We start from the raw sequence: 24,193 nt of genomic DNA, 5'->3' as shown, positions 1-24,193 counted from the left end.
TGAAAAATAGTCGTAAAATCTTATTTACAGCTCTTCCTGTACTCCTTCAGTGTATCATCCTGTGAACACCACAGGATGGCGCCTTTAACTCACACGGTGTTAGTACCATGGATCTACACCATCGACAAAAGGTACCGTTACTGTCATTTGTTCGTGAAAATCCTGATATTAATTTGGGGTTAATGACATGGCAGATTATTAAAAATTAAAATAATCCCAAAACAAGAGTCTAGTGTGTACAGTCTTTACTTCTTTACTCACTTTGCAGTTATGATGGTGATGGTGAACTGTTCCTTTAAGATAAAGGGCAAGCACCATTTGGTAATAAACCTCAGTGTATTAAAAAAGCCATGACAGGGCTCCACTGTTTAGTAAAAGGTGAACGAGTTTGTAATCTGCTTCATCTGATATACTTGTTGGATCCATGTATTGTGTGTGGGAGCGTGTGGTTTCAGCCATCTTTAATCTTTCAGTTAGCTCTAAAACCTTGAGATCAACTAAAACAAGAAGTTTTTTCTTAATCCTGCATGTATTCTGGTATACTAAAGCATCAAACTGCTAAAGTTCCATCACATATTTCCTCACAGATTGTATCCAAGAGCCACTCAAAGCTGAGGTTGTCTCCAAAATCTAACAGTTTTCTAACAGTCTCAAGCAGCATTGCTTTAGGAATCTAAATGACATTGGATTTCCTGTCCGAAAAACATTTTTAAATGGGTGACATTATCGGTTTCAGTGCTCACAAGTTTCTTTGGACTCGTCAGACATTTTAATCATCGTGAGATTAATAAAACCGCCATTTAAAAAAAAAAAGATCGGACGGTTATATTTAATGAGCGCGTGCAACCTGACGCACCATTTTACGAGACAGCTAAAACATTTAAGCTAGTTTTCAGTGACGAACATTTGTTAACATGTTTTTCGACGAAGTATATGCTTTCAATTTGAACGAGGGAGGCAAGTTTATTGTGCGGAGATGTTCGTATACTCACTGAGCACACGGGAAAGTGCCGAAGTAAGTGAAAGGGGAAGGAAAGGGTGCGGACCTCTCCTCAAACTGGGATGTTAGCCAAGTTTAATGCCGGTGACGCATTTACGATAATTGTGTCCGTCTCTGTATGTGCAGCCCATTCTGCGTCAACGCCTCTTGATGACCCGACGACGAAAGAGGTAAACGCTATCAGCGACTCATTTCAAAAGTGAAAGTAGATCGGAGCAGTGCGCGTCGGACCAGCAACGATGGCGGACGCATATTCGTATGCTCTGCTCGTCGAGCTCGAAGAGAACAGCGTCCCAAAGCTGAAGAACAAGTTAGTGAAGTACTTTCAAAGTAAGAAGTCTAAAGGTGGCGACTGTGAAGTTGAGTACGTGAACGGCAGCAGGACGGCGGTGCTCCGCTTCCGCGCAGAGGAGGGTAAGTTTTGCCCGATAAACTAGACTGTATGCGTACATTTGTAACGTAAAGAAACCCTAAAAGTAACGTTACTCCAATTTTATCAATCGATTGTTTTCCTGAGAGCTGTTTTCTCCCCTCACAGACCAGAAAAATGTTCTGGCGAAAGCTTCGCATCAGATCCCTTTGGATAAAGGCGTGTTGAAGATGACCGTCTGCCTGATAACAGATGACACAACAACGCCGGTGAGCGCACAAAATGTAATTTTTTTTTAAATATAAGTTTTAAAAAATGAGCCATACACAGCAAAACATGGCAGCAGCAGTCTCGTGATCGTTTTCGAGACCACACCTATAGATTCCTTTAGTTTCACTTACAATGTGCCAACTGGTGCAGGGCCTATATGGAGAGGTCACAGATAAAAGTAACTTTTTACACTTAAGTCATTCCTATGTTAACGTTATATTATTCACTCTCTGCCCTCATTTCAAATGAAATAGCACTAATCATTTGCTGGGGGTCACAGACTCTGATGAGACTGTAGTTCTTATCAGTGTGAGATAAGCTGTAAGAGAGAATAAAAAGGCAAGAAAAGCTGTCCCTGTGCAGTTTTTATCAAACTGGCAGTCATGTGAATAATCATTAACCTTAGGCGGTGCTGCACATTGTGATACATGGCCCTCTCGGTTTCAAGTGTTTGGATACCACTGTGTTCTGAATTAAAGTTACAACACACTTATATAGCATTATAATCAGGATATTTCTTTTGACACAACAACTGTTAATTTTCATTTACTGGGTTTATTTTCAAATCAGCTGACATTTTTGGCATTATTGCATGTGAAACTACCTACATGAGATGACAGAGGTAGTTAATTTATACTTATATATTTTGTTTTAGCCTGTACAGGAAGCTCCATCTGGAAAACTCAAGAAGAAATGTAAGTACTGCTTAAATACAAATATGTGTCATACTCTGTTACTGTGTTTTTTTTTAGATAAGTGTTTAATTGCTTCTTGGATAGTCACACACACACACACACACACACACACACACACACACACACACACAGGAAGTGTTATGTCCCAGGACTGTGTAACAATCCTACTGTGCTCTCCCCTTCTTTGTCGATCCTTGAGCCCACTCACTGAAAGTGCATTATGTTCTCAGGTACTATAGTATATGAATGAGATGAAGGAAATGTATGGCAACTAAACATACACGACAGTTTTATCTGTTTTATCCATTATCTGGTTTCCTTTTTAAATTAAAACATCAACATGTAATGTTATAGTAGTAAAGTCTACTAATAGCCTAATAACTTAATAATTTTGTGCATGCGTTTGTGGTTATCAAAACGTTTTGTTTTAACTCTAACTTAATAAAAAATATATCTGGATATTGCAAGCTCTATTTAAACACTTTTCTGTTTTAATTTAAACTTTGTAGCCCACCATTCAAACCAAATTGAGATGAAAACTGGAAGACATTCCTTCCCAGAAAGAAACCTGTTCTTAATTAGTAGAGTGTGAGATCCATATGTACATTTATATGGGTCCAAAGGTGATACCATATATTTGCACGTTGGACAGACAGCCACATAAAGCATAAACAGCATGGAGTAGTGAAGGTCTTAAGCCAGGAACTGCTCTATATACTGAGATCTTTTTAATATAACCTTTTAATGCTTTTGCTGAGATAACTTTTTTTTTTTTCGTTGCTATTGTCGCCACGTTGTGTGTGTTCAGCCTCACGCCTACTCAAACCAAACCATTGTGTGTATTTCCTGTTTAAGAATCATCCTGTATTGAGTCAGGAAGAAGTAAAATAAGCACACAAATTAACGTATGTGGTCAAACAAACACACATAGTTGAACACTACATTAGTAGTAGCAAAATTTGACCATGTATTTTAACAGGTAATAATGTCATAAAAGCCAAGGAAACAGACATCACGAACCATCAGCTAAACAGAACACAGACGCTGATGCAGCACCAAACAGGCAGTTGATCAGAAGTAGAGTTGTGGATGTTCTGTTTTTTGTTAAAGGTTCAGAACTTGTTTTTGGTAATTTACTCTGTGAAGGTGACAGGAAAAACACCTTCCTTGTAGTAGTGTCAGGCAGATTTTAATTTCCCTCTTAACTCAGGAAGCCACCATCTTTACATAAAGCTATTCTCAATAATTTATTAATTTTTAATTCTTCTGCTCATCATTTAATGTTTGCTGTTAAGCACTGAGCACAACAGAAAATGCTCAACATTTTTCAGCACAGACTTTTTTAACATTGTTTCTGATGATTTCTAAACATACATTAAAAAACTTCACTTTCTTCACTTATGAGAACATAATGCTTCACTTTCATACTGAGCTTTGAACAGGTCCAGTTATGCACATGTTTAGGGTAGGCTTTCTGCTAAACCACGTGATTTCATAGAAATGCATTACATAAGCACAAATGAAGTTAGTTTCTGTTTCGGTTGTAAGCACATGCCTCTCACTTGTGCTCTTTCTCTCTCTCCTCCTCTCTCTCTGTCTCTTGATTTCTTTTGCTCTTGCTTTTTGTCTGTTTGGGTAGATGTAAATGGTCATACAAACATCAGTAACATGAAAATACATTTCCACAGCCCAGCAGGGATTGACTTGTTCTAAATCACAGTAATGATCAATCTAAAATGGCTGTTAAGTAACGCCCATCTCTTTTTCCAGTCAGAGTTGATGGGGTGCGCAGACTAGTAAAACTAACTTGGCTGTCTTGTTCAGGACAAGGCAGGACATATCTTATCTCATAAGGCAATAACTATTCAGTATTATCACCACTGAAAAGCATGATTAGTTGGCACATGTATATTGTAAACCCATCATGTTTATAGTTCATACTTTCACTGTGCTTGAATCTGGGAACCAAGGGGTGGTGTAAAATGAGGCCATTTTATAGTAATTTTCCGGTTCATTCTTTTATTTTAGGTATATACTACAGTAGAATAGGTTTACATGCCCTAATGTAGGATAGAAAACATTAGAAGTTAATTATCCAGCAGGAAAATCATCTCTGGTCTCACCCAGGAAAATACAAACACGTTCACAGAATTATAAACGAAAACAAGAAACGTCACATCAATCAATAAGAGATCACTCAACTTTACAACAGTCAGTGCGTTCAGGGGTCGACAATAGAAATGGCCCGGTGGCCCGGACGCACTTTTAAAACCGTCAGGGCCACCAGAACGCTCCAAGCACTGGCCCAGTGGGGCCAGTGAAAAATATGCCTTGAAAAAAAAGGTTTGGAAAAAAAAAAATCAAATTTCACATTAATTCCCTGTGGTACTGTGTTTTGCAATGTTTTCTGTGAAATCGTCTCGGTTATTACCGCTAACACATAGTGTTACGTGATCCCGATCAAAGACAGCCAGCGCTGTGCTCTCCCTGGGACATAAACACACCACCTGCACAGTAGGGCTGTCAATCCTCCCCTCAAATCATATCCGAATTTCTAATGCTTCTTATGTTAAATATTCGAATAATATTCAAATTTTTTAAATGTTTTTTCTTTTTTTTATTATATCATTATATACACCGATACCAGCTTATTATTAGGCCTACGTCCCGCGTCCACTAGAGGGCACTTTAACCAAATCTGTTATGTAACATTTGCAACAAGTTTTACCAAATCAATACAAAACTTCATGAAGGGAAATCGAAATGTTATTAGGCCAGATACACATATATAGATATGGCCAGAAATGTATAATAAATATATATAAATAGATAAGATATAACGCCAGAAATATTCAAGCCATTATGTTTAATGAAGAAGCTGATGTTCAATCATTCAAATACAGACATCCTAAGTCTCAAAAAGACAACTCTTCATGGATAAAGCAGGCAATTTTCTTACCACTCTGTGGTCAGCTTTTTCGTTATCGCCTCTTGCCGAGCAGCTGGCAGACAACGAGATGAGGAGGGATGCAAAAACGTTGTTATTCTTGCCTGTTTTAACCGTGGCTCTTCCTCAGTCGCTAACAGTTCTGCGTACTCCGAGTAATGCACTGAATGGAGGTGTGCACTCATGTTGCTCGTAGTCGAGTGGTACTTTAACGAAAAAAAAATGCAGATCTGCAAGCACACGTGTCCCATTTGTGACACACTGTAGATCGGCGTTTGAATTATTATTGTTATTATCAGGAGGAGATGGAGGAAGAATTGATTGTGCTTAAGTAATGCAGCACTGTTTGCACTTTTGATTTATGTATTTGCACTTTTTGACCTTAGTACTGCAGTATTAAAATAAATGTTATTAAATCAAATTGTTCTTTTTCGTTATTATGGGGATCGATTCCTGGGCCAGTGGTTACAATGGTGGGGCCAGTGATCTTCAAAAGCCCTCCGGGCCACAGGCAAATTTCCCTTATTGTCTACCCCTGGTGTTCATACCCATAGTGTTCAGTTTACACTGTCGTATTTAGGCTTACTGTAATTGGTTGACTACACTATTTAAATTTGGGATAACTAGCCATTGTATACGTATCTTTTTCTTTGCCAGAGGTATTCTGTACTGTCACATCTTTACAGCTTATCTAGCTGCTTCTGTTGGTGGACTATTATCTTCCCTGCTGTCTTAACAATCCTATTCAGCTTGTTTATATTTCCTAAAGTCAGATGCCCATACCAAACAGAAATAGTAAAAACAAGGATGCTCTCTATCAGACTGACATTCACTTTTTCCAAGACGTCAACACTGACCCAAAACCCCTTCAGTTTCCTAACTATAAATAGTCTCTGATTGGCTTTCTTACATATTAAATCAGCATTGTCTTTGAAACTCAGTTTGTCATCTATATATGTACCCAGGTACTTAAAACAGTTAACAATTGCACAATTTCTGTTATGAGAGTGGTTTAAAATAAGTTCCTTTAATTTTCCAACATAAATGAGCAATGAGCTGGACTTACACCATTCTTCTAACTCAGAAACGTGACCAAAATACAACATAATTTTTATGGAAAAGATTCACTAGAGCCATGTCATCAGCATATTTGAATAATTTTAAATTGCTGTTGTGCAGTGTCATTTCATTCGTATACACCGAAAATAGTATAAAACACAGCCCTGCAAGGCCCCTGTGTTTAAAATAATCTCATCAGTCTTTATAACACAGACTCTCTGTGAGCAGTCACTTAAAAATTCCTTGACCCAGTGCACAATATTGCAGTGGTCCAACATCACCCCAGACCGCATCCAAGAGTAGCTACATTGGCCGAGCAACACACTAATGCCAAGTTCAACATACAAACCTACAAAATAAGCATTAAACAACATAAAAAATGTCAGGTATACAGGCACAGACAGCTGTTATCATTTCCTGATTAACCTTCATGTCTCATTAACAGCGGATGTTGCTGTGAAGAACAAAGAAACTGACGAGCCCACACCTGCAGCCGAAGTTAAGACAGAGGGGAAAGGCGGAGATGATGAAACAGCAGGCGAAGAGTCCACTACGGCTGTTTTAGGAAATATTCCACAGTCCTTGAGCCAAGATTTTTTGGAGATGCTGGTGGAGAACATTTTAAAGGACCTTGACTCTTCATCTGCCTCTCAAAACTTCACTTTGGAATTCATTCCTGACATCTCATCTGCTGTGGTGTCTTTACACAGTGGAAAAGGTACTACTATAGTGTGTGTGTGTGTGTGTGTGTGTGTGTGTGTGTTTGCCAGTTACAGTACCTAGGTGATTTATTGAATTTACTGGTCGGCATATACTGGTAGCTTGCTAAAGTAAGTGCTATACTGCAGCTCCACAGGGTACTTCTAATAAGGTAACACAGTGGGTTGTGTGTGTCCCAACAGAACTTTACACCAATCTTATAGAAGTCTAATGGCTGTATAAGATATGGACAGAGCCTCCAAGTCTGAAGAGTAAAGTCAATGAAGAAGACTTAGACAGATTTTATTGTCATTCTGTGAGCAACAAATGAACACAGAACGAAATTTCGTTTCAGAGGCTCAGCATAGAATTAAAATGAAAGTATATCAAAAAATACCACAATAAGAAAATGAATATCAAAAACAGAAACATACTAAAAAGTGCAAATTATTGAAAGTGACAAGTTGAGTTAAGAATAGACGACAATTTTCACTTAGAGTTCAGCAGTCTGATGACATGGGGGAAAAAGCTGTTACAGAGCCTTGTGGTCCTGCATCGAATGCTGCAGAACCTCTTTCCAGAGGCCAGCACGGAAAACAGTCCATGGTGAGGGTGGGAGGAGTCTCTGATAATATTCCCAGCTCGGGACATGCAGCACTTGGGAGCAATGACCTGAATGGAGGGGTGAGAAGTCCCAATGATCTTCTCCGCTGTCCTCACCACTCTCCTCACATTCCTCCAGTCAGAGGCTTTGCAGCTTCAAAACCACATGGAGATGCAGCTGGTCAGGATGCTCTCTATGGTGCTCCTGTAGAATGTAGTGAGGATGGGCGGGGGCAGGAGGGCTCTCCTCATCCTTCGCAGGAAGTGCAGACGCTGCTGTGCCTTCTTGACCAGTGCCGCAGTGTTCACAGACCAGGTGAGGTTGTCTGTGATGTGCACCCCCAGGAACTTGGTGCTACTGACCACCTCCACAGCCGTGTTGTTTATGAGAAGTGGAGCATGGCTGGGCTGCTTCTTCCCGAAGTCGACAATGATCTCTTTGGTTTTGTCCACGTTCAGGATCAAGTTGTTTTTTCTACACCAGCCCACCAGCTGCTCCACCTCCTCCCTGTAAGCCAGGTCGTGGTCATCCCTGATGAGGCCCACCACTGTTGTGTCGTCCGCAAACTTCACAATGTGATTGGTGGTAGCCCTTGGGACGCAGTCATGAGTCATCAAGAAGTGCCTTCAACCTGTATTCTTGACCAGCAGGGGGCAAAGTCTGATTGTTTATTCTAACTTAAGTTATTACCCCAGTAAACAGTTTTGATTGACAATTTTCTACCACGGCATATCCTCGGATTCTCAGTCTAGTCTAGTCATGATATCCGACCTAGTTCCACCTCCTTGTCCAAATAGGCTCAATTGTAGCTCCAAAAAACCAAGATGGCGTAATGCCATACTCGAGGCTTCAAAACTACAGTTCACAAAACTATGGGTGACATAACTGTGGGTTTACACTTGTAGACTTCTAGAAGCATGTTCCCTCTGGGAAATATCAATATCTTTTGCAGTTACCTGAACAACTCCTCATACAAAAGGTCTCTACAAGGCTGATGTCTTTTTCTAAGAAAGCCCCAAGAGCTATTTATTGTTTATGGAAGTGTGATTACCTCATTAACCTTAACCTTTTATCATTATCTCACAGAAACCACCGATTTCGTGACAAGATGCCCCCAAAACAGGACGTTCAAAAGCAAGGGACTATCAGTCCAGGCTCTTCAAGTTACAAAGCAAGTTGTAGTTGACGACCTGGGTAATCTTGATGAAGATCTTCTCCGCCTTTATTTTGACAATGAAGGCGAAGTGGAAAATGTTGCAGTTAATGAAATGGAACAATCTGCCATCATCACCTTCAAAGACCCTAAAGGTAGCACAGTTATAATACCATTTAAGTGTTAAGGCCTTTACACACTGAAGGCGTTTTTATTCGCACGTCAATGTTTTTTTTTTTCGTACAGATGTTTTTGTCATAAGTACTTGAACACAGAAAGTGAATACTACACGGCGAAAAAAGCGGAAAAAAAAAAAAATTCTGGAACAAGGTCAATTTCGCTGAACTTTTGCACAGCGAATGAAGGCATCAACCAATCATGTTGTGCAAAATGGACATTACGTCACAACTCGTGAGAATGATGGACCTGTCGATTGTTAATGATTGTCATCAGCCTGTATTATATGACAAACGACACAAAATTATAAAGACAATAGCCCTTTTAACACAGACATACCATAATATCACTGCAATGAAGGCTCACCTTTTCTCCGTCTTTATTTGTTCACACTGAACCGAGCAGTAGGGATGGGCATTTCGAGTAATTTTCTAACCGAGAACCCGAACCTGGTCCTAATCGAGTAACCGAGTAATAAAATATATGACTCATAAATGCGCTCTGTCCATCAGACAGCGCATTGCTGACACACAGCGTCGTCAGACAAAATATCAGGTGGTTAATAAGAGAGGATTGGAGTTTAAGATGCACATGTGAGTTTATGACTGGGAAAAAAAAAAGTTTCCCCTCTGGACGGAGCGCATTTATACCCCGGGATTTTTTTTTTTTTTTCAGTAATTAGCGGTGCTTATGCTTTCGTGTTTCTTGAACCTTAAGTGGTTTCGCATCGAACTCGTTGAGTGGTTGTAAGCCAGTTTAAGGTTACAAATGCGGTTACATGCTGCTATTCCGACATGCCGCTATTTAGACAGTGACCTGTAATTGTCAGAATAGCGGCATTAAAGTTATTTTTCAAGCGTCCCACTATTTCGACATTGTTTTTTGCCATTGTCGGAGACTTGTCGGAATAGCGGCATGTCTAAAGAGAGATATGTCGGAATAGCGGGATGTCGGAATAGCAGGCGGACCCCGAAATATTGCATACATGTTAATTTACGCATTATTTATTAGGATTTACGGGAGATTTCCTGATAGTAGTAATCACACACGGCAACAGAGCAACCATCTTGATGTAAATAAATGATCTTTGGCAGATCATGTTTTCCATTTTGGACTATACACCCGGCATCGCTGACAATGAAATAATCCTAGGTTAACCGGTTAATAATTCGTAACCGATTAACAGATTGTCTACTCGGGTACCCGAGTATCCGAGTAACCGTGCACATCCCTACCGAGCAGCGCCGGTATAAACCTGCTCCAGTGTGTCATTTCATACAGCAGCTTTTGCGGAACCAAAAGAGGCGTGACGGTACACATCATAACATTGAGATCTGTGAGGTTTTTTAATTTGTTTCCCCTGGTTTCCACCTGTAAATCTAAACATGTATCCACTGACTGTTTAAGGCCTTGTACACATGTACACAGGTATTTCCTGAACCAAAGTTTTTTCTATGCGTTTTGGCCTTCATTACACACATAAATGCCATTTCAGGTCACTGAAAACGGAGCTTATGGAAAACTCCTGCCAGGGTGAAGATACTCAGAAACGCTGTTGTCAGTGTTAATGTGTAGTCAGGAAGAACTGGGTTTTTTGGCTTGTCTCCTGTGTTTTGCAGGCTTCTGATTGGCCACCGTGGTCTTGCGGTAGAGGTTATATCACCACCTGTTGCTTTGGCGTGCACTTGTCAGCCTGCATTTGCAAATTATCATACTGTAATGTGGACGTAAATTTTTTCTTAAACTAGAGGAGGAAAAAAATGCGTTTTATAAAAATTCTGTGTACCTGTGGACAAGGTCTAAAAGATATGGATGCTGTTATAATGTGCTATGATTGAGATCTTGACCCACCATGCATCGTGGAAAGTGACAAAAAGTTTTTTGCTGGAATATCGGCGCAAGTTTGCCGCCTTGAAAAGGCAGTGTGAATGCTGCTAATATGACACATGGGAGCTGATGTACAGCTGCCTTGATCGGTTAGTTTGTTTGTAACTAAAAGGAGCAAACTATTTGCATACGAGTATTTCAGCTATTCGTATCGTTAATTTGTCACGGTGCAGTGTGTAAAGGCCTTTACTTTGTGAATATACATGCATGATGAACATCAGAGATTACCAACTTAGACAATGTGACAATGTAATGTTTTATTGTAATTTCTCTCCCAATAGCTGTTAAGGAAATCTTGAAGAAGAAACATCAAATCAAACAGAACGAGATCAGAGTTTATCCTTTTTACGAATCCCTGGGAACAGCCCTTTATGGGAAAGACAAACCTTCACCAAAACTCCCTGCCACCATCTCTGAACCGATTGACAGTGCTGTCTGGAGATACCTTTATGACAATCAATCAGCAGCAGAGTCCATTCATAGCCACTTGGCAAAACACTTCTGCAACGTGAACCTCAACAAATCTACTGTGCTCTTGAGCCCTGAATCTTCACTACTACAGCAAAAGGATGCCAAAGCCATCATCAAAGAGTGGAGGAATACTGTGAAGTCAGCCTTTGCACAAGCTCTGTCAAAATTCAAATCCCTGAAGCTTCAGCCAGAGTCAGAGTTATGGGACGAGTCTGAGGAGAAGATCAGAAAGGCTTTAGTGAATGAGGATGTGGTTGTAGTGTCTGATAAAGCCAATGGTGTCTTATCAGTGGTTGGCCTAGTTGATAATGTCAACAAACTACAGCAAACTCTTAATGAATCCATGAACAAGATCGCCAAAAGGGCGCAGAGGGACAAATCAAGCACAACCCAAAATATCAAAGTGTCACAGTCGATTTACAACATCCTGTGTCAAGATGGTCTTGAGGACAAGCTGCAAGGCATTTACCCAGATCTCAAAATGTCATTTACCAAAGATAGTCCAGATTTGATGGTGACTGGCTTAAATGATGAGATCGTGAAAACAAAGCAAATTATATGTGATGCAATGTTTGACTTAAAATGTCAGCATTTAGAAATCGATAAAAATGTGCTTGACTTGTTGAAGGATGAACAACAGGAGAAGCTCACAGAAGCTCTCCTCACATCCAATGGAGTAAATGCAGCATTTGAGATCAAGGCACAGAAGGTGCGGCTCATTGCTGCTTCTGACAAAGATCTGAATGATGCTGAAGACCATCTGGTTAAGCTGCTAATATCTCAATGCATTGATGTTGAAGACAGCGCTGTCTTGAAGAAGCCAGAGTGGGAGCACCTGGTCGGTAGGTTAGAGAAAGCCAACAATAAGTCATACAAGAGAATTAGAATCCACACCACTAGTCAACAAGTTGTGGTGTCTGGCCACAAGGATGATGTCATCAGTGTCAGCAGTGATCTTAACAGCTTTTTAAAGCAGAATGCTCATGTGGAAGAAACTGTTGTGGTCAAGTCCAACACAATAGTCAGATACATTGAAAAACGTCAATCTTCTGGGCCGGCTCAACTGAATGACAAAGTGGCTGTGTCTTACAGAAAGGACGGCATCTGTCTGAGTGGTTCTAGAGGTGATGTCACACCGTGCAAGACTTGGGTTGAAAACTTGGTCTCTTCTTTGAGCTTTGACAGTTTAAACATCTGCAAGCCTGGAATGAAGAAATTCTTCCAGGATAATGAAAAATTGGTTGTCCCCTCAATCTTAAATGAAACTGGCTGCCAGGTCCAACTCGTTGATGAGACTAGTGGTGGGCAGGGCGACTTGGGCCAAAGACAGATAACAGGACCTGTGTACCAGCTTCAGACAACTGAGGGGGTAGAAATAGCTGTTTGTAAGGCAGATATGTGCAGGCACCCAGTGCAAGCAGTTGTCAATGCTCTTACTAAGGACTTGAAACTTAAAGGAGGTCTTGCAGCAGCACTTCTTAAAGCTGCTGGCCCTCAGTTGCAGAATGAATGTGACAAACAAATTAAAAAGGGACAGTTCAAGCCTGGTGACTGTGTCATAACTGGTGCAGGGGGGCAGCTTTGCTGCAACAAAGTCATCCATGCAGTAGTGCCCAAGTTTGATTCAAAGAAAGTCCAGAAGGTTCAGGCGCAGTTGAAAAAAGCTGTTAAAGAAAGCTTAGAACTTGCTGAAAAGCACGGCTGCATCTCTGTGGCTCTGCCCACTATTGGCATAAGCCAAGGCTTTCCTCACAGTTTGTGTGCGGACACCATCATAAAAGCAGTGAAGGAATATCTTGATGAAAAGTATGATGACATCACCTTGAAGACGATTCATTTTGTTGACAGCAGTGACAGTGCTGTAAAGGTTATGGAGGCAGCTGTCAGACATGAGTTTGGGAGTCACGGTGTCAGTCAGTCTCCACATGTGAAACACGCTGGAAGTCTTGATGTCAGTCATTCCTTTCAAACTCTTCCGAGCCAAGCTACCAAGTCTCCACCTATGAACTGCTTGGGTCAAGCACAGACCAAAGAGGGCTTGCACATCACTCTCATGAAAGGAAATATTCAGCATGCCACGGTAATTTGATATATATTTTTTTAAATTTGTATTAGTATTCTACATGAACTGTAAACAGTATTGATTAGAACTGTAACATTCATATACAGGGACTACAGACTACTGGAGTATGTAGCATTTACTACTGCGCTATAGAACGCCATAAATAATCTATGATGTGTCTGAGTGTGGCCCCACAGGGCTTGATTGTTTCTTTTCTGACTGGTTTCACAGCAATGATACTTGACTGTTCCATTATTTAAAAAAAATTGTAAAATGAAGAACTAATAAGATTTTGTTAACACGTTCTTAGACGGAGGTGACAGTGAATTCTATGTCTGAAGATCTTGACCTGAGTAAAGGGGCAGTTTCAAACGCCATCTTTGGTGTGGCTGGAGCCAGACTTCAGCAGTTGGTAAATGCAAAGAATCCTAGTGGAAGCTTTGGTGAGATCATTGTCACTGAGGGCTGCAAACTGACGAGCAAACAAGTCTTTCATGCAATCACACCTCAATGGGACAATGGACAAGGCACAGCTGACGAGGTAGTGTTACATCATGTATATTATACTGTATGACTTGATCTCAATGTAATGAAAGGTCAATAAACATAATAAGGAACATCCCTCAGATGTGCCCTGTTTTTACCTTACCTTTTCTGGATGTAATGACGCTAATTTGAATAACACAAGACATACTGCTTTCAGCTATTGTCTGCTGTATTTGAGCTCACAAGTCATACATAGGCTGGTTTATGGATGCAAAACTAGTGTGAACTAGAAAAGATCATATTTATGCTTTGCCTTCCAGATCTTGAAGGGCATTTTCAAGGATTGCTTGGACAGGGCAGAGGACACTGGTCTGACCTCCATATCCTTCCCTGCCATCGGCACTGGAAACCTGGGTTTCCCAAAAGACCTTGTAGCCTCATTGATGCTGGATGAAATCTTGGCGTATAGCAGTAAGAGTCAACCTAAGCTTCTGAAGGAGATCGTGATCATACTTTACCCAGGAGACCCAAAGACTATCCAGGTAAGGAAAAAAAACAAGCTTTGTAGTACTTGAAAGCCCCGAGTGCTAAAATAAAATTTACATACTCTGCTCTGACTGGACATTTGTTTTCTGATGTAACTGTTTTTTTTTTTTTTACTGAATTTGAGGTAGTGTTCCCCCCCAGAGTTGTCAGAAGGCAAGACTTTAAGGTCCTCTATCTGCATTGAAAGTGATACTGAAGAAAGATAGTTGATTGCTGAATCTCATTCTCAGATCGTCAAATTAACGCTTTCGGTTAATCCAAAGAGAATCGTCACTTAACTATCTTACTCCAGAATCACCTACATAATCAGAATCAGAAAAACTTTGTCTCCTGCAAATAGCAGTAGAAATTGGTCTTTGACATGTTCCCAGATGTGCACAAGTTACAACACACAACATAAAAAACAGCAGCACATTAAAATAAAATAAATACAGTGCAATACATACAATGCAGGATGGGGACATTAAAAAGGATATTATAGTGCATTGTTGATGATGTTGATGGCGGATGGGATGAATGATTTTTTCACTAAGTTTGTCCTAGCTAGTGGGACCCTGTAGCGACGGCCTGTAGGAAGGAGTTGAAATGAGTTGTGGCGTGGATGTGAGGGGTCATGTATGATGGAGGTGGCTTTGCGTCTGACTGCCTGTGTGTGGAGGTCTGAGAGGGAGGACTGTTGGTGCCTGTTATTTTACCTGCGTGTTTGATGGTGCGCGACAGTTTGGATTTGTCTCTGACGGAAAGAAAGGTGTACCAGGATGAGATGTTGTAAGTGAGGACTGACTCGATGAGTGATCTGTAAACAACTGTTAAAATGTCTTTGCTCACATTAAAATTCCTCAGTTTCCTCAGCAAGAAGAGACGTTGTTGTGCCTTTTTGTAGGTGTGTTCATTGTGGACAGAGAAGGACAGTGTTCTGTCCACCTCAATGCCCAGATACCTGAACGCCTCCACCTGCTCCACCTCCTGCCCTTTGATCTTTAGTGGCTGCAGTAGTGGGTGGGCGGAGTCACCAGGTGTCACTCTCCTGCAGCAGCACAGCTCCTTGGTCTTAGAGATGTTCAGTTCTAAGAAGCTCTCCTCAATGAGAGTGGTGAGTGAGTCCACCTGTTGCTGATATGCTGTTAGGCTGTTAGAGTCCGTCAGGTGAGCCACCAAGGCCATGTCATCTGCATATTTGAATAGTGTCATATTGTCCATGTTGCAGGTTATCTTGTTTATGTATATGGAAAAAAGAATGGGTGATAAGACACAACCTTATGGGACCCCTGTGTTTATGATAGTGTTGGTGGATATTTTGCCATTGACCATTACATGCTGTGATCTGTCCTGTAGAAAGTCTCTGATCCATTTAACCAGTACCGGGTTGACCTGTAGTTCAGTGAGGCAGTCTGATAAGGTGTTCTTGTTGACTGTGTTAAAAGCCGAGGAGAAGTCCATAAATAAAATCCTGGAACATGAGTGAGTGTGGTCCATGGTTTTGGTAAGAGTGTCCAAGAGTGTCAGGCAGGCGTCTTCCACCCCTCGCTTTGTTTTATAGGCAAACTGGAGTGGGTCCAGTTTGTCTGCGACTGAGGAGGTCAGCAGGTCACATACCACCCGTTCCATGCACTTGCACAGAACAGATGTCAAAGCCACTGGTCTGTAGTCTTTGGGGCCATAGCTTTTGTGGTCTTGGGAATTGGAATGATGGTGGATTCTTTCCATACATGAGGAACAAAACCTGAGTCCAAAAGCAGCTGGAAGAGCTGGGTCATGACATCCCCGAGTTCAGTGGCACATTCCTTGAGAACTCGACCATGTAGTTTGTCTGGGCCTGATGATTTATGTGGGTTCACTCTGGACAGAAAGTGGACCACTTTATTTTTCTCTATTGTAACTGTAACTGATGTGTATGAAGGGCTGGGAGTGCTTGGAGTGCTAGGGGTCTTATCTCTCAGTGGGTGTTGTGAATTATCAAACCTGCTGTAGAATCAAATCAAATCAAATCAAATTTTATTTGTATAGCCCAAATTCACAAATCACAGTTTGCCTCAGAGGGCTTTACAATCTGTACAGAGACGACACCCTCTGTCCTTCGACCCTCGAGTCGAGTGAGGAAAAACTTGCCCCAAAAAAAAAAAAAAGCCCTTTTAACAGGGAAAAAAAAATGCGGAAGAAACCTCAGGGAGAGCCACAGAGGAGGGATCCCTCTCCCAGGACGGACAGACGTGCAATAGATGTCGCATGTACAGAGCAGATCAACGAGATCACAATGTATTCAATTATAAGCGATGGTTGACAGGAGTGAAAGTACATAAAGATGTATTACAGCAATAATAATGAAATGCACATGGAAATGTGATTACTAGTGATAACAGTAGTAGTGATTAATGGTAAGGATGGTATGTAGTAATGCATTACAATAATAGTAGTGGAACGTATGTAACAGAGATGTGAATAATATTAGCGACAGTAGTGGTGGGTATCAGGCAGGGTCATGGCAGTAGGCGCATCCACAATCAGGCAGGGCCATAGCAGTAGGCGCATCCACGATCAGGCAGGGCCGTAGCAGTAGGCGCATCAGCCCTAACTATAAGCTCTATCGAAGAGGAAGGTCTTAAGTCTACTCTTAAAGGTAGAGAGGGTGTCCGCCTCCCGGACCAAAACAGGAAGATGGTTCCACAGAAGAGGAGCTTGATAGCTGAAGGCTCTGGCTCCCATTCTACTTTTGGAGACTTTAGGAACTACAAGTAATCCTGCGTTCTGGGAGCGTAATGCTCTAGTTGGGTGATAGGGTAGTATGAGCTCCTGGAAATATGATTGTGCCTGACCATTAACAACTTTGTAAGTGAGGAGAAGGATTTTAAACTCTATTCTTGATTTTATAGGGAGCCAGTGCAGAGAGGCCAATACAGGAGTAATATGATCTCTTTTCTTAGTTCCTGTCAGTACACGTGCTGCAGCATTCTGGACCAGCTGGAGACTCTTTAGAGACTTGTTAGGGCAGCCTGATAATAGAGAATTACAATAGTCCAGCCTGGAAGTAACAAATGCATGGACTAGCTTTTCTGCGTCTTTTTGAGACAGGATGGGCCTGATTTTTGCAATGTTACGTAGATGAAAAAATGCAGACCTTGAAATTTGTTTTATGTGGGAGTTGAAGGACATATCTTGATCAAAGATAACTCCCAGATTCCTGACGGTGGTGCTGGAGGCCAAGTTAATGCCATCCAAACTCGCTATATCATTAGATAATGCATCTCTAAGGTGTTTAGGACCAAGTACTACAACTTCGGTTTTATCTGAGTTTAACAGCAGAAAATTGCAGGTCATCCAGGTCTTAATGTCCTTGAGACATGCATGGAGTTTAGTAAGCTGATTAGTTTCATTTGGCTTTATTGATAGGTATAACTGTGTATCATCTGCATAACAATGAAAGTTTATGGAGTGTTTCCGAATTATATTTCCTAGAGGGAGCATATATAAGGTGAATAGTATGTGTTAAGCTGCTCTGCAAAAGAAGTGGGATCAGTGCATTTGATATGGACAGGCTTCTGCTCTCTGCCCATCATGGTATTGAGCCCTTGCCAGGCCTCCCTGACATTCCCTGTTGTAAATTTCCTCTCCACTTTGTTTTTATAGTGGATTTTTGCCAGCCTTGATTTCTGTCTGAACTCTTTCTCTAGCTCAAAACCTCAAAAACTCAAGCTCAAAAACTGTACCTTTAAAACAGATGCAATTAGCTCTCTCCTGGTTGTCACTTGGATTCTGCCAGAGGATACTTGCATAATGCTTTTTGTCAACTTTACCCTGTAGTTCTGCTGGGTGCCTTTTAAATATCTGTAGCTCAGCAGGAGATGCTGGGCTGCAACGCCAGGTCCCATTCACAATGCACAGCAGCCTGTAGTTGTCCCAGCCTTTGAGTCCGTATGTCTGAACAACTCGTGCCCCCTCCGGTTCCATTACTCCCTGTAATGTATAAAAATTATCCCCCTGTAGGAAAAAGGCCATCGATATTCAGTGAATTATAAAGGTTAGTGCCAACTTCAGTGGAAGACAGGTTATGATTCCTGTGACTGCCACCAGCTGATTCCTTTTAATAGGAACTATCAGTATCATGAAGTGTTGTGTTTCCATTGACAGTTTTTTAATACAGCTCCAATATAGCTGTATGAGAGTGAACGGTAACAGTGAGGCTATTAGTATTGAGATAAAATTGAAAAACATAATGCTGGATGCATCATTTCCTGGTAATCCCACATGAAAATGGCTAACTTATCATGAAAACTATTACAGTATGTAGGGAGTAAATTCAGAGTGTAAATGAACTGCAAATCCATGAACAGTTTGAGTTAATGAAAATTCTAATTGTAATAAGAAGTCAGCGATATCAACCAATAATGGCTCACTATTACAGAATTGATAACAAAGAGGCAATCAGTTAGGTCTGTGTATTCTTCTTTTGCTGTGATATTTGTGACAGGTGTGTCACTGATTTTGTCTCCAGGATTTTAGTGATGAATTTCAGAGGAAGTTCCCCAATGCCTCGGGTGTTCCAGTGCCCACAAGTTCCCCACAGAGTACAGGTAGGAAATACTGTTGCAACATTTTAATGTGTATAATTGCTGTTCTGTAATGGTGTGATTTTTTGTGCAGCCTGCTCTTAATACTGTATCTGTGTCTGCTGCCTCAAGGTGGGTTCTCTAAAGTTGTCTCGAGCTTAGGAATGTATGAGACCAAAATGGGAAGTGTGGTTATACAGGCGGTCACAGGAGACATAACCAAGGAAACCACTGATGTCATTGTCAACTCCTCCAATGAACGTTTCTCTCTTAAGTCAGGTAAATTGCAGATGTGCACACTCGACACTTCATTGCTTTTTGCACCTCTCGTTACAGTAGATGCTAAACTGCATTTTGTCGTCTCTGTGCTATGCCATGGCAATAAAAACGAACGTGATCTCAAAGTTGAATCTAATCTAAAAAATTAAATCCAAAACTGAAATCTTTAAATGAAGTGAAACTATAAATATAAATTCAGATTATTTTAAATTTTGGATGCTACTTTAAAAGTATGACTTTTAAAAAAAACAACTATTTACTACAAGTTAGACACATGAATCCAACTTTATATCAGTATAGACACAAAAATTAGGCCACATAGTTATCATGTCCTCCAGTTTTCATTATTATTATATTTATTTGATCTTTTTGTATTCTCTAGGGGTATCGAAGGCCATTCTGGAGGCAGCTGGTTCTGCTGTTGAAGATGAATGCAAAGAACTTGGTAAGAAAACATTAACACCCACAGTTGACTTATGTGTAAGAATGCTCTTGCTTGGTCATGACATGGATAGAGTCAATTATCAAGCCGATTCTTTGATCATTACGATTATATATATTGTAAGATTGTTCAGAGAGAAAGTGTGACCTAAAAACAAACAAACACACATACACCCATGGATGTCAAAGGTCAGAGACATTTAGATCTACTGTCTACACCTTCAGGTGCCCAGCCCAACCCAGGCATGATAATGACCCAGCCAGGCAACCTCAAGTGTAAGCAGATCCTCCACATAGCTGGACAGACGGACCCAGTAAAAATCAACATGCGTGTGAAAGATGCACTCCAAATGTGTGTGACAAACTCACACACATCTGTCTCACTTCCTGCCATTGGCACAGGTAAGATTCATCAGCAGAACTTTGTGCTTATCATTTGTAAAATATTGACATTTATCCCATCTCAGTTGATGAGTTTGTAAACATAAATAAAACTCATGAATCCCTTTTATTGAAAATGTACAGTTTGAATGGGGTTTGTAATCAGTTAAAATTTAATTAGGTTTGATTTCCTCCTTTACACAGAGTTTTACAGAACTTGATGGGAATGTTGATGCATTAATCTTATTCATTGACAGACACTGATCAGTCATGACAGTTTTGTGTGTGTAATTGTGTCTACTCTTATTCAGATGTTACCTCTGTAACCTGCTGTAGAGTCTGTTGAGTGTGTAATGTGTTTTGTGCCATTTTAGGTCAAGGCGGTGCTCAAGCAGGAAAGGTGGCAGATGCCATGCTGGATGCAGTCATTGAAGTGTTGAGCCAAAACCCCTCCAGTACTCTGAATACAATCCGGATAGTTATTTTCCAGTCATCCATGCTGAAAGACTTCTACAACAGTATGCAGCAAAGAGAAGCCACTGATCCTAAAGATAAAGTACCGACCTTGTGGGGAAAAATTACCTCTGGAGTCAAATGTAAGTACAGTGAAGAGAATAATTTTGAGGTCCATTTTCCTTAATCCTAAATTGCTAAAAATGTTAAATTCTAATGTATATCTTGTTGATTATTCTTACAGCAGTACTTTTTGGAAGTCCTGACAAGCCAAACAAAGCAGAGGATTTAATTGACATTGAGACAGTTAAAGTAGACCCTGCCTGCTTCCACATCTGTGGTGAGTCACAGGCTAAAGTTGACTTAGCCAAGCAGCGGATCAATGACCTGATATCCCAAGAGCAGAACAGCATGTCAATATCAGAAAACGCCATCCGCAGCCTCTCTGATGCAAACCGTAAGCGCATTGTTGACATCCAGAAGACCATGAATGTGAGCATAAAGACTGAGAGCCAGAAGGAAAAACCCTCAATCATCATTGAGGGGCTCATTAAAGATGTGTTCAAAGCCAGCAAGGAGATCCATCAGATGTTAAGTGAAGCAAGAGAAAAGGAGGACCTGATGAAGAACGTGGCAGAATGGCAATTCCATCAGGGGTTTTCCTTTCATAGTTTTAATCCACAAACCAACTACAAGCTTGAGCAAGCTTTTGCTAAGAAAATACCAACTGTACAAGTTACCATCCAGGGTCAAATCTACAAAGTTGACACGTCGAGTGGACTTGCTTCTGATAACCAGGGACGTACCCTTGCGATAAAGCGCATTGACAAAACAAAAGGTATCTTACCTGTGTCCTCTGATAAGTGGATACATCTTATTTATTGTTTATTGTAACCTAGCTTCTCCTGTGTAACATTCACAACAATGCAGGAGAAACTGATAGTTTCCTCATTATTGATCAAGAATGATGTGCATTCAAACCTAGCTAAGTCAGTTCAATTTACATCTTGTTCTAGTATGTTTTTTCTTAAATTGACAACCCACTCAGATGTTTGTATGTTGGGTAATAATTATCCAAACATTGATGCAGATTGTATTTGCCAGAGTTGAAAAAGAAAAATGGTAATAAATTGTTGATGTCAGGAATAATAAAATTGACATTTTTATGATACTAGACGAAGACTTCCCTATGAACTGGGATCCAATGCCAGCTGACACCACGAGTCAGGCCTTTCCCATCACAGCTGGGACAACAGAGTACGCTGAAGTCGAGAAACTGTTCGGGGCCACGTGTACTCAAACCATTATTAAGGTAGATTAACATGCACTGTATTTTTAAGAAATAATGTTTTATCTGTCAACATTTGTCGTATCTGTCATTTCCATCCTCTTGTCCCTCATCATCAGGTGATAAATTAATCACTTGTACATTTTTTAATGAATCAAATCAAACGTATTAACAATCTGCTTAATAGACATAACCTCAGAGCTGTATGAACAACAATGTACTTTTCCCTCATTTTAGATTGAGAGGATCCAAAATCTTGCTATGTGGAAGGCCCTACAAATCAAAAAAATGGACATGGAGAAAAGAAATGGTCATCAGAACAACGAGAGACTTCTCTTCCATGGTACCGCTCATGACACTATAGCCCACATCAACGACTATGGCTTCAACAGGAGTTTAACAGGAAAAACTGGTGAGAAGTTTATGTAGAAAACTCAATAGGTTGTTTGCAGTCACCTGATTTCAATGACAGATGTAATAGAGTGCTGCAGGGATGACACATTTTCAAATTAGTATGGCAATGCCAGGCAACAACACTACAGTTTGAAAAAGCAAATAATACAATGAAAATACAGAAAGTATCTCACAGAGACAGACTACCTCAATAACTTTCTGCTGTTATTCCATTTTCAGATGCTTCTTGTGGCAATGGCGCATACTTTGCAGTCGAGGCTAGTTACTCTGCCGATGACGCCTACTCCAAGCCACATAATGGAGAGAAGCTCATGTACCTCTGCCGAGTGCTGACAGGGGATTACACGCTTGGAAAACCAGATATGATCACCGCACCGCCCAAGGACTCCAACGGAACTCAGAAGTACGACAGTGTCGTGGACGATGAGGCCACGCCCACTAAGTTTGTCATCTTCCATGACAACCAGGCTTATCCTGAATATTTGATTACATTCAAGCAATAACAAATCTCTTACATTTGACAGTGCCTTACAACAAAAAGAAATCCCAGTTGATTAATGTATTTGTTTCAGCATTTGCTTAAGACATTTGGCTTAATCTTACAATGAAGCCTATAATTTATGTAGTAACAGGTTTACAACCAATGATAATGATTACAAGGCTCAGTCATGAACGTATTAGTAGTCCAGACCCATATAGTGTCTTGAAAATATCTGAACAAACTGTAGAGTAGTCATGGAAGAAGAAATCAAAGAGAAGGTTGTGGGAAAATAGTTTTGCCTTCATGTTATGCACTGTGTAACTGCACTGATCACTGTGGCTCCTGGAAAGTACTTGCTCTGTTCAAGGAAATCATGTGATAATAAAAGCTTATCTGTGTACGCCTGTCCATCAATTACTTGTGGTTTTGTACGTAAATTTTAAACTTATACATTCCACTAACCACACTGCAGAAATAAAATTTGATTAAAGCACATTAATGTAGTCTGTTTTGTATATTTTCCATTTAAAGTTAATTTGTGTCTCTTAGAGCAGCAAACACAGTAAAGTGAGTAATTTGTAGCAATTTCCTTTAATAAATGCATTTTACCTTTCCATCACAGGTCTTTGAACAGTAGGATACATGGCCCTGGTTTTCAGTGTTATTTTATCTCTGGTTAAATAAATAAATAAATATGGCTTGTAACATTTAAGTGCTGATTTGCCTGCATGTGCATTTCCATTATCAGAACATAAGATAAGTGAGAGTATTATAGAGAGGACAGGAAATCACAGACATGTTGCCACACAGCTTTATGAGAGTGACTCTGGTTCCACCTGCAGGTCTCACTGCACACTGTCTACCCAGACTATTTTCTCTTATGGCAGAGCTGTAAAGGTTGTGATTTAGGGCTTTGCAGATAACAGAAGTGGCACACTGCTGCTGCTCTATCAGCTCTACGTGATTGTGATTTTATTGTCGCAGTCACAGAAACATTTGACTAAACTAAATCCTTTTAAAAAAAACTGACATCTACAAAAGAAAATAAATGTATTTATACCATGGTCTGGGTATATACTTGATTCTGATTGGCTGCAGGGTGCGAATTAAAGGGCAAGTACACCAATTTTACACAGTGTGTTTGACAAATTTAAAAATAAAAGTCCAGAGCTCTCTGTTAGCTCTTACTACAAAACATGTATTCAGGGACACGCATCAATTGATAACATTTGGACTGACATTGCTGCAGATGTGAAAAATGTACCGTGGGTCATTTTTATAATCTATTTTACAAGTGAAGTCCCAGCAGCTAAGTCAGAGCTTTAAGGTCTGAACATTGAATGGAATTGTATAAATCACTGGCTTTACATCTTTGATCAAGATTTTGACCCATATCATTTTAGAAATGTCATATTTTACCTTTTAGAATTATCTATCCCAGCTATTGATCATTAAAAGAGCCTTGGCATGTGGCCCATTGAAGCAC

General features: G+C 40.4%; 2 protein-coding genes across 5 annotated transcripts in view; one reads left to right on the top strand and one right to left on the bottom strand.

Annotated features, from left to right (window-relative positions):
- Positions 1 to 1,048, bottom strand: part of parp9 (poly(ADP-ribose) polymerase family member 9) — a 52,851-nt gene extending 51,803 nt beyond the window's left edge. The window contains exon 1 of the mRNA XM_084362419.1: positions 993 to 1,048. The gene's annotated coding sequence lies outside the window, so the exon portion shown is untranslated. The remainder of the gene's footprint in view (positions 1 to 992) is intronic.
- Position 1,049: 1 nt separating this feature from the next.
- LOC311262745 (protein mono-ADP-ribosyltransferase PARP14-like) lies at positions 1,050 to 23,202 on the top strand. Of its 4 annotated transcripts, none has more exons than XM_084362405.1 (17): positions 1,050 to 1,414; positions 1,539 to 1,639; positions 2,305 to 2,335; positions 6,787 to 7,059; positions 8,731 to 8,952; positions 11,143 to 13,412; positions 13,705 to 13,935; positions 14,201 to 14,422; positions 18,916 to 18,994; positions 19,103 to 19,249; positions 19,632 to 19,694; positions 19,916 to 20,092; positions 20,446 to 20,667; positions 20,769 to 21,362; positions 21,700 to 21,836; positions 22,050 to 22,224; positions 22,446 to 23,202. In XM_084362405.1, the coding sequence occupies exons 1-17, from the start codon at positions 1,240 to 1,242 to the stop codon at positions 22,727 to 22,729; spliced, it is 5,403 nt and encodes a 1,800-aa protein (XP_084218531.1). In that variant the 5' UTR covers positions 1,050 to 1,239; the 3' UTR covers positions 22,730 to 23,202. The 4 variants fall into 4 exon arrangements, with proteins under 4 accessions (XP_084218531.1, XP_084218529.1, XP_084218528.1 ...); XM_084362403.1 differs by having other exon boundaries at positions 1,539 to 1,654; XM_084362402.1 differs by having other exon boundaries at positions 1,539 to 1,654; positions 2,296 to 2,335.
- Positions 23,203 to 24,193: the final 991 nt, after the last annotated feature.

Source organism: Pagrus pagrus, assembly GCF_965226575.1.
Source record: "Pagrus pagrus genome assembly, chromosome: 9".
Taxonomy (NCBI): domain Eukaryota; kingdom Metazoa; phylum Chordata; class Actinopteri; order Spariformes; family Sparidae; genus Pagrus; species Pagrus pagrus.
The sequence above is the reverse complement of the archived record's forward strand: the minus strand, read 5'-3'. Positions and strand labels throughout refer to the sequence as shown.